This window comes from Plectropomus leopardus, chromosome 10, assembly GCF_008729295.1.
Source record: "Plectropomus leopardus isolate mb chromosome 10, YSFRI_Pleo_2.0, whole genome shotgun sequence".
Taxonomy (NCBI): domain Eukaryota; kingdom Metazoa; phylum Chordata; class Actinopteri; order Perciformes; family Serranidae; genus Plectropomus; species Plectropomus leopardus.
In genome coordinates, this window is record NC_056472.1 from 10,967,427 (window position 1) to 10,981,988 (window position 14,562).

Here is a 14,562-nt window from a genome sequence, read left to right on the forward strand (position 1 = left end):
ATGATGAGACAGGAAGGGCCGTTTTAATTGGGTATAACAACCTCACACTCTCTCTGGTGTCACCATAAGACCTGCCTCATGTCAATCACAAGTCAGTCAAGTTAACAGACAAAAAGGAATGCATGTGTGATACTCAGAGCTTTCCAAATACTGCTACATTTTACACAACAGTTCTTCCTAACTCAATCATTGAAAGGTTTCTCATTAAAAAAAAAACCCAAAACAAACATTTTGAATTATTAACAAATGCAAGGAAAAAACTCACAATATCCTGTCGTGTAGGGAGCAATATCAATATGCAATAATTTGCATATCACTGAAACATACCTATTACCTTGGATTACATTTGTTCAAAAAGCAGTGATATACTATCACTTGTCTTAAGTCAAGCAGAGATTAAAAGAACAGCTCCTGCAGACGTTGCACTATGGAAAATAGCACTCTAGGCAAGCTTCTCCTGGTGCTGACCCAATAAATACTATTATAAGTGGTAGCAGTAGAAGTAGTATCTTTTGTATTTACTGTATTTTTTACAATGAAGAATCAACATATTTAAACAGCTTAGCTAACAAACATAATATTAAATAACAATAAACTGACACTGACACTGACAATGACCTTCAGTGTATGCCATCATGCGAATATAAAGCAGACTTTAGCGCAGTTTGACAAGTACTTTGTGAAAACAGAATGGTTGCCAAGCCTTTTTTTTAATTCCTAAAAAAACCAAGAAGATACAAGGGTTTGGAAAGGATTTCGCATTTTGCTTGAATGTAAAAACACAATGTCAAGAATAGGACCACCAATAAACCACTCGTCCATGTTCAAACTAATTACTGCAGACAGACAAACCAAGGATAATATGTAGGCTAGGAGCTTACAAAGAGTAATGCTCCGCCTCTCTTTAAATGACTCAGTTGTACAAAAGATCTATTCTGATTGTTTACCTTTGTATAGCTGTCTTTTTCTATCTTCCTACTTCAAAGCCCCCAGGAAAGCAACATAGCCCTGCAGCCATTTTTTCCCAGTGGCCTCTAGTGGTACTTCACTAAAAAAATCCCCTATGGCCCAAAAATCATTGCCCCCATTGACAACCATTGCAAAAGACACATATAGAAAGGGTTGACAGGACACCATGAACTGAAAACAAGGTCAATTATTACTCTTTCTATTATGAATTTTTGAGCTTTGGAAGTGTTACTTGTTATTATAAATTTATACTCCATACCATGATATGTGGTCCAAAGTGAAAAAATCTTATTCTGAGTCTGACTGTTTTAAAACTATGAGAAAAAGAATGAATGCAAAAGTGATAAAATAGAACAAGCAACAATGTAAAGATATCTAAAAGGAGATTCAAAAGATTTGATTATAAGAAAAAAAAATCCTTGTGGCACTGATCCTAATTAACAGTCAGACAATCTCATTAATTGAATTAGTATGGTTCTTATTCAGTGCCTACATGCTAAACATACTACATAATAACACAATGACATGCTAAACATACTACATAATAACACAATGACACAATGCTAGAGTTGTCAGGCAATCAGCACTCACACATTATGTGCAAACAGGTAACAGTTTCACATAGTACATCTGTACCAGAAAGATCTTAACACTGTTTAATTAACTGTATATTTACACTTCACTGAATCCTTTAGAAATGCATTTAATCACAACAGTATGCTTTCTAAAAAACACAGTACACTGATAATGAATGTGTCAGTACATTAATGTGTAATAATTTGTTAAAACTACAGAGAACTTCCAACATATACGGGCACAAATTATACTGTATAGAGTCACTAATGTTTTCAGCACTCTTTGAGGACTATGTTTCTTATCAACACAACCTGAAGGACAGCAGACAACAGGAGACAGGTGAGTAGAGGCTAAACATAAGATAACTAAAGGTGTGCTCAAAACTGTGTGATACACAAGATTGATGCACATTTATCAGTAATGTAACAAAGTTATTTTCCTAGGGGTAGATCCCTCTGGATTGTCCTCCTGGTTGAGCCCCAAAATGTCCTTAAAACACCCCCTGGCCAGTCTATTCCATTTCATCTATACCTGAGTGCTTTTAAGAATTACCTCCTGTATTTGCTAAGCAATAAAAGCTGGTCTCTAGGTGATAGAGGATGTTTTCTGATTGCTTGGGCAGCCATAGATAATAATTTAAATCCCCATCAGATAAAGTTTCTTGGGAAAGTGCTGTCTCTTACTCTCCACAGGCATAGACTTTCTTCAGACAACTTCACGAGTTTTCAGGTTTGAAATGCAGATTAGTTTTATGCTGAGAAATTGGAGAGCATATGCTTACTCAATCAAGGAGTAAGTAGAGTGGAGAAACACTCCATATCTCTTGGGTGCATGTCACTTCATTGAAGTTCACAATCTTAAATGGTACCTGTGAGTTCAAACACCCACTTTCCCCTTTCTTCAATTGGTTGTAAAAATATGTTAACTTCAACGACAATTACCTCCATGGCTTCAATCTTTTCTCTTTTTATATCTTCATCTGACACAGTTGCACACTGGGAGCATTTGTAACGCCATGATCCAAGTGACTCAAAATGCTGAAAATAAACTGAACCCTTTTAAACATGGCAGCAACTCTTATGTTCAGCACATAAAAGCATGGTCCTAATGGAGACACTCTTAATGGCAAACAAGGTTGTCAGCAAAGAAAGCCAGGCAATGGCTGACCTTTCCACAAGTATCGGCCCTCAGAAATCAATGAGAGTTGGGAATTTGTATGTACTGTGAGGGGTAAATGACAATGAGGTGACTGTTGAAGGATTTCATCACAGAATCCAAATTTTGTCATTCACCTCTTAAAACTAACACATTGCGAAATGTTCTGATGAGGACACATAAGTCAGTGTACAGGTGCTGATGTGAACCCCATACATAACATACAAAGATACATATGTTTTATTTTTTTGTTTATTTTTTTTAATTTTTAGTTTTATTTATTTTTTGATTGTACTGTACATAATGCCGCTCTGGATTGACAATAACACCTGTAAATAAATCAATCTTAACTGTATAACTGCCTTATTCTAAATAGATGTGCCTCAGCCACTCGGTCAAGGTTACAGGCATCCTCCTCGGCTGGGCTGTAACATTAGCTAGCTCTATAGTGCTGAAAGAATTAGTCGATGCATTTTTCTTTTGGTGTTGTGACAAAGTTGGTGGGTGTAGTTTGGTAGAGAGAAAATAGTTCCTTCATAAAACTGCTCTCAACAAGTTCTGTGGATTATCTTGAGCAACGGGGTCATGATTTCTGAAAAGAGCCATTGCTGTTGAGTTTTTCAAATTTGTTTATTGGCATTTGAGCACCACAAGCCGAGTGACATCTAGCTCCATTTAAGAGAAGGCAGACTCTCTCTTCGGCCGACATCTTAAACTCTTGGCAACTCATACCAAAACAATCTAGATTGACAAATAGCACTACCATAGACTATACATATGTATAGGTTAAACATCCCGCCCCTCCATATTAGTGAATGTACAAAGGCCAAACTAAAAAGTTAAAGTACACGCCAAATAAATTCTTCCCAAAGATGGTTTCTGACACTGAAGGTAGTTCTCATCACCCTGATGTTTGTTCAAGTTTTTGTTTTTATGATAAGTTTGGTTTTAATGAGTTAATTAATTATACAAAAAGGGAATTTTCTGCCATGATTGACAGCTGTAACAGCCATCCATGCGCCCGCATTTAATGGAGCTGCTCATGATTGGTCAGACGGTTATTTTGGCGGGAACTCCCACACCGCTGATATCGCTACTGCACAGTCTCAAGCTCTCAATGGCAACACCCTTGCAATATATCAAAACCTGGATCCTGGATATTTTGACATCACTTAGGCATAATGGGGTAAGGGCGGGGGTGTGTCATCCATCTTTAAATAAAGTCTATGAGGACTACAGGTAAGGGGAAAATTATGCATTTTTTAAGATCCTGAGCTGCAGATGCTGTGTGAGTATTATGACTTGGACAAGGGTTAAGGCAGATTTTAAGTCAATGAGAGAGAAAGCCTCTGCTTAAAATGGGGACACTGTGAAACTAGACCAGGGCAATAGGCACTGACTAACTTCAGTAGTTTCTTCCAATCGGAAATATCTTGCCTTAAACAACAAGAGTGTAGGCCAAGAGGAGCAGGGCCTGTTTAAAGCTTTTCTCAGAAACCTTTCACTGCTTATCCATAAACAGCTCTGAACTCCAACTCAAACACCTTTGACAAACTCAAAGAGTGCAAATCACATCAGCTTTTTAGACAAAGACAGGTAGGTCAGCTCAATGATTTGCATGATTAGAGAGCAAGACACTACTATTTAAAGATGTGCATCCATAAATATCAGAGGTGCTTTCTTTATGACAACATATTGGTTTTCTATAAACAATACTTTCATGTTTGCAGGTATGTCACTCCTTCCTCTCCCTTCTCTCACTCCTCTCCGCCTGTCTCACCTTGTCAAATATTTTCAGCACTAAAAAGGGAAAATGATTGAAACCAAACCAACAGTGGCTATGTATGCAGGTGCTCTACTCTCCACAGTCAGTCTAAACATCTCTGCCACAGCAGCTCAGACTCCCGTTGCTCTCTTCACAGAACTGTAAAATACTGTAAAATATTACTGGAAACTCTTTATAGAAAGCCCACCACATGAAGCCCGAGATGTTGCAGATAACATCATTAGCAATCCACCTCCAGGGCTGGATTTAATGTACTCTGATTGAAGCTGTGGTAAAAAGTATCCGGTATGAGTGGTGGTTCATAACAGTCACTTGTTCTGAAAGATCAAAAGTTTAGTCTTTCACAAAGTATTTATGCTTGGTGGGCATTAGAGACTGAAAGGGTTACTTTGCCGATTTTCAACAGGCTTTGTATCAAAACAATGTGTCAATGAACTGTGATAGCTAGCCAGCCTAGATACTGCACTGCCTTTTTCTCCCCTAAAATGTCTCCAACAACATATTTCAGTGCCCTGTTTGGCGTAATTGCAAGAGTTTGTAAACAGGAAGAAGGCACCAAACTGCTTCCTGCACAATGAAAATGGAGGCCGATAAAACCGAAATCAAACAGTAAAACTAAGCAGCACTGTTTCCGGTACTGCACGGCATATTTTTCACCTTAAATGTTTTCAGTAACATGTTTTAGCATACCATTTAATTGTAATACAAGATTGTTTGTTTACCAGCCAGCCGCCATTGTGTCGCAATGCATCTCTCGCTTTTACTGGTCAGGTGTGACGCATTGCATCCTGGAAGTTGTATGTTCTCTACGCCTTAAACAAGAGAAAATGCCACAATCCTTTTTCTTTTATTTTCCTGGACATGAGGCAACAATTTCAAAAGTACTATATTTATGTCATTCAACTGCATACACAGCCCAGTTTTATGTACGTACCCTCTTTAGGTCAGCAAAAGACTTGTCGAGATTGTCATTTAATTCTGTCATTAAAAAATAAAATTGTCTATAGTTTTCCATTGTTTGTTTCAGTGAAAAACAATTGTTTTATTACATTTCAATTTTACAAACGCTCCATGCATTTTTCCTAAAGTTTGCGTAATAAACATTTAGGAAATTACCCATTAAATTCTTGTATTTCATTTATAATTATAACAATAAAATGGAAATGTGAAAGGGGAAATATGTAGAAAATGTGATTTGTTTTCCCACTTAAAAACAAACAAACAAATAAAAAATAAAAATACTTGTGACTTTGTCAAGAATTAAATGAACAAATGAACATTGCTGTAGTGAAGACGACTTTCAACTCTCTTCAACAATTCACCCACAAGGAGTTTAGTTGAGTAACTGGATTTGGCCTTCAGGTTGTTGTGGTGTACACTGAATCTGTGAAGAATATTGAGATTATGCCAGTCAAAATGTGAAGTGGCATTCATCGGGAGTTAGACTTATTTCCTTTTATGTTTTTTATTTGGCTATTTATAATTCTCACTCACCCTGAGGGACATAAGATGAGAGGAGTGGAAGGATGCCAGATCACTGAGCAGGTAATTCATTGTGATATCGCATCTCAACTGTGTACTGAAATGAGTTCTTTATGTATACAGTGTATTCTTCATAAGAGTTGTTTTGTATTTGATTTTGGGAGTCTTTTGTAGGTAGAGGTTGTTGCAGCTGACCTTAAAAGACTTGAAATACAACGAGTTCAGAGTCTTTTGTGACTGGCAACACCTTGAACTTTTTCCCAGGAGAGAAGCATGTCTGCCGTCTTCCAACATTTCAGTATTGCAAAGACAAAGTGTCCATCAATTGCTCTTGTGTAACAGCTGAGAAGGACAGCTTAAATGTGTTGAGTCGGAATGTGCAGACAGACTGGCAATTAGCGTCTGCTTTCTTCAAGGTCTACAAAATTTATATGGCAAGCATAACAGAAAAGTAACTAAAAGCATATTCTATCTGGAGAAAAACTTGACCATGGATCAAAGGGGGTCACTGAGAAAAATAATAATCACAGCAACCGAACTTATTCTGTCCATCTAATCATCTATTTGTTTTCCCATCTGTCCCCTATTCAATTCATTAAAGACAGAGAGATACAGCAATGCTGGATTTAAAAAAAAAAATACTTGGTGTGGGTTTTCATAAGGGCATAATGAGCATGTAGATGGTACATTCATATGGGTAAAGTGAATTGACACCATTTGCAGAGTCAAATCCATGACACGAGGGCTGCCAGCCTGCCAAACACTTTTGCTTATTAAAGTCACATTTTATCAGAACTGTTCATAGGAAAATCTAAATTCTAAATTAATCTAAAAAAAATCTAAATTATCTAAATTCAAAATTTAGACAATACAGCAAAAAAAAAAAAAAAAAAAAACCCTTCATGTCTCCATCAGCATGTAGTGAACTATAAAGCAAGTAATCTCTGTTTGTTTGTGTGTCCTTCCCGGATCTCCATAACTGTTCAGCCGATCTACTTCACACTTGATGGGTGTATCGCTTGGCACCCAAGGACATGCTATTTGGTGAAATTTGGACACATGACATGTTCAATATGAATAAACCTTGAATACACAAGTGAAGAGGGCACTGGGTAGCAGCTGGGGCAGGGTTTCAGGGCTCCGTGGACTGTGTTGACTTTTGCTGCTGGATGCTGCATATACTAACATTACAATCAAACTCTCCTTCACTTCCCTGGAGTCAAAAAGCAAGAGTGGATAGCCTACAGGAACACAACCATGCAGCTCAAGTGTGTAGATTTCATCTTACTAATTTACAGCACTAAAAGAATTACCACTGGAAAAATAATCTGCTAATTATATTCATGCTCTACTTTGTAACTAGGATGCTAATGTAAGGGCAAGAAACCTAACTCACTGGTGTTTCTGACCATGAGTCACCACAACTTGGGTGTGTTTTTGAGGGCTGATTTAGGGATTTAGAGGCCGCCAACGCAGTCTTGTTTTACTTTTCAACCTCTTCATGGCAGTAGTAGAGGAAGTACTCACAAAGTGGGAATGCCATGTCCCAATTTGAAAAAAATGTGTCTAAACTACCCAATGGCTGGCCTGGATATGAATCGTAAACATCATGGATGTAAAGACACAAAGAGACCATTTGTTACTTTTCAGATCAGAAATGCAAATATCTAAAATGGAAATAACTATTCTGCCATGCCTTTAACTTTTGTTTACACATTCAGTATTAGCTGTGAGATTGTGAGTTATACTGTCTCGCTCAGTGATCCTCATAGTCCTTACCTATACTATCACTGCTTTACAGTCCCATTGTGCAAAACCGAAACAAGCTTCTTACAGGAGTTTGCATCACTGAACAACTTGGCCCTGACACTGCTGTGAATGTGTGTGAAAATAACTCACAGTGCTTGAATAGTAAGTCCGATAAGCCAATTAAAGATGCAACAGTGAACAACTTGTCAACATTCTCCAACAATAAATCTGCCGCAGATAATTTCATAAGCCTTTTGCCTCAAACTCGCCAAAGCCTGCATTCTTAGTTGTCCTGTCAAAACTCATTAGACTCTCCTGTTGCCTAATACATTTGGACCCTCCACTGCCTTCCTGATAAACATACACATGATCCATTGTGACAGAATAATAAAACACGAGCAAAAAAGGGTGCAATTAGGTTTATTATCGATGGAGATGAGCAATTAATGCCTGGTAGGAAGCTGTGATTCTGACTTTTAATCAAGCCAATGTTTTCTGTGCCCATAAACTGGGTGATGGACCCTCGTGAATAATGCATGCTTCGTTAACACTGATGTTCCTATCACCTAACGTGAGGATGTGGCTGAGCACAATGGTTCACATTATACCTGATGGTTCATGTGTCACACTGCTACTGATAACATTACGTGATGGCTCTACAATGGCCTTCATGAATTTTACTGCGACTTGAAGAGCTTGTCTAATTAGTGTTGCAGTCTGTGGTTAGTACCTTTAAAGTCATTCAAAAACACATGAGCCTAAAAAATACCAAGCAATTTTAAAAAAGCATAGCTGTTATATAAATCAGAACAGATAAATTCACTTGCATTTTTTTTTGCACAATAAACCTGAGGACTAAAGTCAGACGATTGGCTGAGTTATACAGCAAACTCTAAATTTTTAACTCTTTGATTTTATAACATTCAAGGGCCTCATTCACAAGCACTGTGTATGCACAAATCTGTGCCTAAACAGAACTTATAAACATTTTACAAATCTGGAATTCATCAATATATCCCTATATGAAATTGTCTTCTGCGAACAAATTTGAAACAGCCTTGGACCATGTATACGAGCTAATGATGAAGCCCAAGCTGTCTTAGAAAATTTAAATGTACACATCTTTTAACTAAATGCATTGCATATTAACACTGCATCCATTAAAAACCATTAATTCAACCAACCATCTATTTTATCACTATCAATTATACCCCTTTACCACTCAAATTTTAAACAGGAGTAAAGCCGATAAAAATAGGCCAGTACAGCAGAGCTGTGTACACAGTAATGCAGCAGATGAGTATGTTTGTGTCCGCTTGACATCATGGACAGGCCGGGAAACAGGTTAACAGCACAAAGTAGCATAGACAGAGGTCTGTGAAAAATTAACAGTGGTTACTTTTTTTAATATATCTCATACTTATCCACTTCTCTTTCAAACTCAGTGCAGACTAATTTGGAATGATGTTTTAGTGCTGCTCAGGTGAAAACGGACAGTAATTAGTGGCAGTGCGTCATTGCATCTCACTGGTTAACAGACTGCAATTAGCACGTTTACCCGGGTGTTGTATTTCCCTTATTGCTGATCAAAGTCGGAGCCAATAAATACCTGTGACTTCAGCAGAGTCATTTGACCTGATATATTGCTATTATTTCTGGTTGTTTTGTACGATTTCATTTCTATTTTGATTGTTATTTGTTTGCTTCATTGTATTTAATGTCTTTGTTGATAGTTGGCATCATTGAAAATGAGGGTCTTCCTCAATTGATTTCCCAAGTCCTGAATAAAGGTTTGAATGAATGAATGAATTAAACAGCCAGATGTTTGTGGGTGTCAGAGGGATTTTTTGCAGAGGAAATGAGCATTTATTGTCATAATTAAAATATTTGCCTATAAAAACCAAGTGTCCCGGTCCTAGTTTATATGGATTATATGAGAATGTCCATACTGAAATATAACAGTTTTTGATTTAATTGTTTTAAATGAATCTGCCTCTAATGATGGCTCCTCCCCCATAACATTTAACTCCATTAAGTTAATTAGTTAGATTATTATTTGATTATTATTATTATTATTATTATTATTATTGTTATTATCATTAACAAGCATGTGGGCTATATAAATGATTCTGATTTACCTCTAAGCAGGTGTTAAGATGGCATATCTAACCTTGCTGGAAGATACCGCAGCCTGTGCCTTCAGGAGAGAGCTTATCTTCAGAGATCGACATAACATGTTTGCAGAGAGTGACCAACGGCTTATCAGCTTTTCCTGAATGCCAAGACATTCACAGACACTCACCAACAGCCTGCACCTGTGTGACAGGGCCTTAATATGTGTGTATTAACAACTTCACCTCTTTCTCCATTATCTAGGCAAATGTACTGTATTTCTTCTGACAGATAAATGGGGGCATCGCAGTATGCTGACCGCAAATAGCGAGCACACACCTGCCAATTTAGAATGATTCACTGACGTACCCAAGATGGTAAAACTAAAAGCATGAATCGGACTGTAGTTTTACACGCGCACCTATTTAATCCACGGAGTGAGAATGTAGCCCAATATATAAAGTCATACAGAGGTAATCCATCTCAAGTGCGTGGCTGTGTATTTTTCAGTTAAGATTGTGCCCTCTGCCTGTATTTTCTTATTTTCCCTGTATTTTCTGTGTTTGAGATTTGTATAGGAGTGAGCCCCCACAGCGCACAGGTAGAGTCGGGGCTTTATAAAACTGGAGCAACCAGGTGTCAGAACATAAACAGCACGAATCCAAGAGATCAGCATGTTCTCATCCCAAGACGTCACATATTGCCACTTTGCAGTGGACTTCCAAGTCTACATATTTTGCTCAAAATATCCTTTTGTGTCTCCTGTTGCTGTTCCGGGATGCTGCTACAGTGATGTCATTACAAACACATGCTGGCACGGATGGTTTAGATTATGCAAATGAGGCACATGGTAAGGTGTAGAAAAAAACATCACATTCAGATGGAGAGTGAACACCTCTTCTACCCACCCTATAGGGACCTTCGTGCTCTTTATATTACATTGTTACCGGCAGTGTTTCAACCTGACACCGTCCAGCGGTGTATCGTGCAGACAAGACAGGTTCCGTCTGGTCATGTTCTCAACTGAAACTATCTGCTGCTATCCAGCTGTCCAAAAATGTATAACAACACCATGGCTAGTGGTCCAGCAGTGTATCATGCAGATACACAAAATGTGGCTTTGGCTTCAGGATCTTATACCCAAAGCAGTGCAAAAGCAGCAGTACTTGAGGACTGGCTGGAGAGACACAGCAACAACAAAATGTAAATATAGCTGCACCCAAGAGGCTGTTAGCTGAACATAAATACTGTAAACGGACAGGAAGAGCTAGCCTGGCTCTGTCAAAAATAGTGCCTCCAAGCACCTCTTAAGGATGGTATCAATGTTCCCATCTAACTTCTGGCAAGACAGTATAAGAGCATATTTTCTGAAATGTCAAAAATATTCCTTTAAGTAGACTTTAGCAGAAGGAAGAAGGTCTAACTGAGCTGGCTAGAAAAGCTCCATGGTGTGAGCCGGGGTTTTAATTTTGAAACAAATTCCCTTAAGATGCAAATTGTGGACTGTACCTTCAGCACTGACACAGGTCACATTCTGCACTGCAGTTCCGGGACCACAGGAGCTTTTAGCGGGAATGCATCTGTCTTCTTGTTGGACCTGCCACAGGTAGCAGGCAGGGTCCTCACAGGGGATGGACTCAACCAGATGAGGGCAGGTCTCCAGAGGACTGCCGGACTCCCACCGCACCTCTCTCCTCCTCTGTCTGAAACCTGACAGAAAGGAGGAGGGGAAGGGAGGGAACAGTTGTCAAGGAGAAAGCAATTGATATTCCTGCACAAAAGATAAGGCAACAGTAAACATGCTGTCTCACACAAAGTATACAGAAACCCTCTCAGCCAATGAATAGAATCCAGTATTAAGATGTGGACTTTAGCTGACATTATTTCTGTGATCAATGACATAGGTCTTTCAAAAACTGCGGTAGCCAGCACCAGGACAAAAACTGCCCCTTCTCTCTAATAACCATGCAATTTAAAGATAAATAATTAAAACAGGAGGGTGAAGGGAGAAAGGGAAAGAAGAATCTGAGTCTATTTTACTGTTGTTTGACAATGCCAGGCCACCATGGCTTTTTCACAGTAAAGTTGTACTTGTTAAAAAGGAATATTTTTTTGTCACAACTCTCTTTTGGTGTACTATGCCAAAATGATGCCTGATAAAGGTATGATTTTGTCATTCATCTGTTAAGTTCCTCACTTTTTTGTTGCACTGAATGAGATATTTTGTAATAATGAGATAGTACGACATCTACTTACTAATTACTGGGAGCTTTTAATACAGGGTACAGTTATTCTGTCTGATTCATGCCTTGATGTGAATTTGTATCCTTTCCCATCCCGCTCCTTTTCACAGCCAGTCAGGGGTTTTAAAATTATGACCATCACCCGGTTCTCAATCCACCAGGCTCCTGTCATCATCATATTTCCCACAAACTTCACTAAAGGGATAATCTGAAGATTTTCAGCCAGCTGTGTATCTGACATTGTGGGTGGTATGTGCGAATGTTCTGTGATAAACGTCTTTACTGTATTGCCCTTTTCTATCCTAAAATGTTTTCAGAAACATCTTTTAGTGTACTGTTTAACTGTAACATGAGATCATTTGTTATCAGCTGGCCCCCATACTGTTTCCTGTGGCAAAATCATTAGCCGTAGTTTAGTATAACCTCAGAGTATGAACATTTTTTTCTTAAATACCCAGATACTTTGACTACTTTTCACATTTCCAGTTTCATGTCCTCATGCATCCAAAAGTTGATGCTTCCTGCAGCAAAGAGACTGTTCACTGTAGTTTACAGTAGAAGATACTCATGTATTGAGCATACTTATAAAGTGAATATAAAGCAGAGTCCATTTAGGTTACTAAACTAGGGTAAGTTATGATAAGTCCAAAAAAATGTCTAACTTGAAACACTAATATTCCAACCATGAAAACGAGAGTTAAACTACACATTTTAATAACCAATTTTCATCCACTTTTCAACATTCAAAACAAACATAAATCACATAAAAATATTCAACTAAAAAACAAGTTTTCTCTTTTTTTATGAAGGAAAGATAGACATAATGACGCCAAATATCATGGGGTGGAGCGACCAATTGATAAACTAAATAAAGACAAACTAAACCTTTGCTAAGGCGCAATATTGCAATGCTAATGAAAGTGAGAGCAATGTGTATCCACCTCATGATTGGATCTGCTCCAACATTTAATGGGCTCTTCCTTGGCCCATACTACACCATTCCACCAGGTTTCACAAACATTGAGCCAGTAGTTTTCCCCTAATCCTGCTGACAAAAAGACAAACAAACCAACAAACAAACCTCCATGGTGGAGGTAAAATAAAAAAAAAAGATCTCCACCTGGATTTCAGAAGTGAGAAGAGGGACAAGGGGAGGTGAGGGAGATAATGAGCCAAACTGCACGGCAAAGGAGAAGGTGCTTTAAAAAGTAGGGATTGTGTGAGTGATTGGGGTCAAGTTACAGTGGTAGACATGCCTTTCACAATGACACCTGTCTCTCCAATTACTGAGTCTCACTGTCTTTCCGATGCTGCCGCCGTTTCTGTTACTAAATTTGGGGCTGCCAGCTGAGGTGCAGTGGCTTCACACTGGCACATACTGAACATCTCTGTAGTGGAGACAAAGAAACGTCCCAAAACTCATTTCAACTTGTATTCAAACTTCAATTGTTAACCGCAGAAAGATAATGGCTATGTCATAGTAAGTCCAAATTAAAAAAAAACATTTAGTTGTTTCAAGATGATAGCCTACAGTAGAAGCTGAGAATAAGACATGCACATCTGAAATCTCCTATGATGCAATTTAGATATATTATGACTATAATCAAGCCCCAAGGCTGAGCACTAAATCTTATCTGCTAAGCCAGTGTGAACCAAAAAAGCCTTTTGCTCAGATGTTAGGTGAAAAGAAATATCATGGCTAACTGAAAAATCAGTGATTGCCTGAGGAGTAAGTAGTTAAGATCTGCACTTTGAAGTCATAAGGAAACTCCACCCTCCCATGTTTCATTTTGGTAGTGTCCTCTATCTACACAGCTTTTTTTCTCCAAGATGTTTGTGTAAAGCAATGCAGAAAGAAAATTAAAGTAGGGAATGATATGTGACATAGGTCTCCAGCCTGAAAACCGAGGACATCAGTTACATTTTGTAAAAGAAAGAGGAAGAGATTGTACATTTTTGCAACAATATGTGAGGAAATATTGGTGGAAAACAACTTGTCAGCTTCACAAAAATATCAGTCAAATAAAAAAGGATTAATATAAGAGACTTTTGGTAGTTTTTAAAACTGTTTTAGTCCTTTGACAGGCTTATTGCAGTAAACAGATAAAAACAAATCTAACGGGGCCTCTTAATAAGGATTGAATTGGCTAATTCAATCATATCACACTACAATGCACCAGCTGTGAAACACTAATAGTCGGGAGAAATAGACATTCGTGCAGGAAACAAGGGAGGCAGTAGGGGGTAATGTGTAAAAAATGATGATGTGTTGCATCTCTACACTTTCGTCTTGTTGAGGTCCTTAATAGAGCTCCTGCAAAGTGGCCTTACATGCAAGGGCGAAGGTGTCAACACTTGGGGGACTCATATGATTGGGAGTACTCTGCCAGAAAATGTTAAACATCAAAGACTTAATTTCCTGAATTATGGTGAATTTTTATGCCCCAATATGTGCCTGCCTATTATGCATAAAGTTATCATGCAAATGTT

General features: G+C 38.2%; 1 protein-coding gene across 1 annotated transcript in view; it reads right to left on the bottom strand.

The window, feature by feature from the left end:
- thsd7ba (thrombospondin, type I, domain containing 7Ba) overlaps positions 1-14,562 on the bottom strand; it is a 176,742-nt gene that overhangs the window by 89,171 nt on the left and 73,009 nt on the right. The window contains exon 7 of the mRNA XM_042494871.1: positions 11,339-11,539. Within this exon, the coding sequence (XP_042350805.1) occupies positions 11,339-11,539 (201 nt within the window). The remainder of the gene's footprint in view (positions 1-11,338; positions 11,540-14,562) is intronic.